Source organism: Schistosoma mansoni, chromosome 1, assembly GCF_000237925.1.
Source record: "Schistosoma mansoni strain Puerto Rico chromosome 1, complete genome".
Lineage (NCBI taxonomy): Eukaryota > Metazoa > Platyhelminthes > Trematoda > Strigeidida > Schistosomatidae > Schistosoma > Schistosoma mansoni.
Genome location: NC_031495.1, coordinates 18,031,574 through 18,035,210, shown reverse-complemented (window position 1 = coordinate 18,035,210; position 3,637 = coordinate 18,031,574). Strand labels below are relative to the sequence as shown.

The 3,637-nt window shown below is 27.1% G+C and overlaps 1 protein-coding gene across 1 annotated transcript; it reads right to left on the bottom strand.

The window, feature by feature from the left end:
- Window positions 1-591: 591 nt before the first annotated feature.
- On the bottom strand, window positions 592-3,039 carry Smp_081250 (putative voltage-gated potassium channel; the record flags this gene model as incomplete). The annotated part of the gene is made up of 1 exon (XM_018793506.1): window positions 592-3,039. The coding sequence occupies one exon, from the start codon at window positions 3,037-3,039 to the stop codon at window positions 592-594; it is 2,448 nt and encodes an 815-aa protein (XP_018648011.1).
- Between the last annotated feature and the right edge of the window lie 598 nt (window positions 3,040-3,637).

Below are 3,637 nucleotides of genomic sequence, written 5' to 3'. Positions count from 1 at the left end.
TAGATTCTAATTAATACTATATTACATAGTGTTTACATTTATTTATGATATTATATATCATAATAATATATATACATATATATAAACTGTATACAAAGGTATTAGAGAGTGGGAAGGTTATTCACAATTTGAAATTCTACACATTAACCATTCAACACAGAAACTAATTACCGAAGTCATAGAAAAGGAAAGGAAACTAAATCGAAATATTTCTTGTTTTGTTTCGTTTTTTTCGTTAATTTGTAGGAATACAAGTAATAAACTGTTGAATGGAGTTGACTATTTGTAAAGTTGAAATCAACAAATATGAGATGAGACCTTGTAAGAATATGTTGAATGTGTATCTATGGAATTGTGACATGTTTTGATTCAATATAAATAATAATAAAAAAGATTAATAGTCAAAAATAGTGTTAGTAACAATAAGGTTACATTAAAGTAAATGATACAACTAATTTGACAAAATTGTGATTGGTATTGTTATCTTAAATGATTTGTGTAAATTGAATGAAATATACGAATGACATACACACATACATACGTACATTCATACATACATAAAACATGAAGAAAAGATTATGCTAAATGAATTTATCTTCTACCACGACCGGTTTTATGAGCATAAAATTTATTAAAATTTTCTGTAATAATTGGTACTGGAATAGCTAATGTTAATACACCAGCTACAGCACATACACTACCAACAACTTTTCCTAATGGTCCTTTTGGTACTTTATCACCATAACCAACAGTACACATTGTAATTACAGCCCACCAAAATGCATCTGGTATACTTTCAATTTGTGAACCTTTTCTATCAATTTCTACATAATAAATTGTACTAGAAAATACTAATATACAAACAATAAAAGCAACAAGAAATAAACTTAATCCTTCAATACTTTCTTTAAATGTTAATACAAGTACTTGTAAACCAGATGAATGTTTTGTTAATTTAAATACTCGAATTAAACGTATTACACGTAGAAATGCTAAACTAGCACTATTCTTAGCACCTTCACAACTAAATGTGATTAAAACATTAAATAATGTTATATAATATGGTACAATTGCAGCTAAATCAATTAAATTTTTAATATCTTTAATAAATATTTTTTGACTTGGACAACTAATAAAACGTATAAAAATTTCTATAGTAAACCAAAATGTACATAATGTTTCAATAATAAAAAATGGATCACGAAAATTTGGTTTTGCTCCAGGTTCACAATGTGTTTGAGCATAAACTGGTAATGTTTCAATACAAAATAATATAATAGAAATAACAGTAAAAATAAATGATGCCATTGAAAAAGTAAATGCCAGTATAGATGTTTCTGGATATTCAAATAACATCCATAATTTACGTTTTATTAAATTTTCTGGTAAAACAATAATATCCGGTACATAACCTTCATTTTTTTTATATACATCTAATGCTTCAGATTCAATTTGAAAAAATTCTAATTCAGTAAGAAAGATATCATCAGAAACTGTAGCTGGTCGTTTTAATCGACCACCATATTGATAATAATTAAATATTGCTTCGAAACTAGGTCTATGCCTATCGAAAAAATATTCTTTACGATATTCATCATAAAATGGTTTACGTTTATTATAATCACCTAATAAGGTGGTTGGATGACGTTCAAGTACAGTTAGCCATGTTTCAAATTTTAAACCACTTACATTAATTGTAATTCGTCTACAATCATCACATGATGTATTACTAGATCGTGAAACTGAATCTTTATTATGTGTATAATCCATGGAAATAGCCATACTTGACCTTGATCTAGTACTGGATAAGTTCTGAACTTCACTTACTTTAAAATTTTTATTTAATTTATTCCAAAATTTGCTACCATCATAATCACTGTGTAACTGTTTGAAACGTTCTTTAATAGTTTTTCGTCTTTTCAACAATTTATTTTCAATATTTAATGTCGATACAGATATCTGTTTAAGATTAACTATTTGTGATGATGTACGACGATCTATAATGGGCATTAAAAATTCTGGTACAGCAAATTTCAATTCTTTTTTTGGTAGTGAAAATTTAGCATCAATTACACTAGTAGTATCATATTTTTCAATCTCATCTGAATTATTATGATTAGAATTAAATGGACGTCTTGTAGGATTTGTCAACAATAATTGATTACTTATTGTAGGAAAATAAAGTAGACGATCTTTAAGTGTATCTTTCTGCACTTCATCAAACAAATTACTCGCATCTGTATCATCGAAATATTTTAATTTTGATGTATTTGATATAACAGAACTATGTGAACATTGTGGTTCTGAATCATAATTTATTTCATCAATAGCTTTTGTATGAGATGATACGGTATGGTCTGAATTTAGACATCTTAAACAAGAGGTTAAAGAAGAAGAACTACCTGAGAGATAGGATTTTGGTCTCTCGCTTGTTATATTGCATTTAGGCATACTTACATATGAATGCAAATCATCGTCATGTATGTTTAATCCAGACTCGATATCATCATCTAAAATAGAATTAGTTTGTAATAATCCAGAAGAAGAATAAAATGATTTTTGCTCATCTGTATAATCAACTGGTAAAGAAAGTTGCTTACTTATTGATTTGTGGATTGTTACTTGAGATTTTGATGTACTAGGTTTATGAGTTATACATAGATATGGGCATTCTTTACGTATATGACTATGATAACGTCGATGGTGTTGTTGATGATGACAGTGTGGAGCATGATGGTACAGTGGATGACGTGAATAAATACTTTTCTCATGAGTTGTACGTCGTTTTATTAAACCAAAAAAATCACGACTTCGATTTGTTTCATGTAAGATCTCTGGAGTCGACGAAAATATAAATTTATCTGATTCTATATTTTTAGGACTCTGTGGAATTACTTTCATTAATGATGTTGTATAAAGCATTTTGACGGTTAAAATTAATGTGATAAGACGAATAATTAAAATTTCTTTGTTCTCAAATTCCAGTGTAAATGTTATCAAATCAAAAGTCCCCAATTGACTAAATAAATATTCTGCCATAAAATTGTGAATCATACATTCCCTCATCAATAATATACTTTCTGCTAAGTTATACACAATGAAATTTTATCAATTATGTTCCTGGATATGAATGAGAACCAAATTACATTTAATTGTGAAAAGAACATATTTCAGGTACTTTTTTTAATTTACAAAATGTATCTAGCTCTGATTTGAGCTACATAATTGAATTACTATAAATTTTGTTTTTTTAACTGTTTCAAATTACAGGGTAAAATATTTCAAGTATTCAGTTGTTTGATGAAATTTATAAATTATGATTGGACATTGAAGGGAAAATAATGTAATTGAATTGTATAAATGGGTTTTAACTATATAAAGATATATATATATATCCACCTAGCTTGACAACCTATTCATGAACAATAAATAAAAATGATATTTTGATGAAACAGTGGTCAACTTAACAGACAAGACTGAATCCCAATTAAACTGAACTTATAGAGTGAATAAGAAAAAAACTTGAGCTAAAGTTGAAATATGATCAAATTACATAAGTAGATCAACTTGTAACTAAGATCTATAAAGAATTTTATATATGGCTCAGGTTTTCATAAGTTTACCTACAACTTTTTTT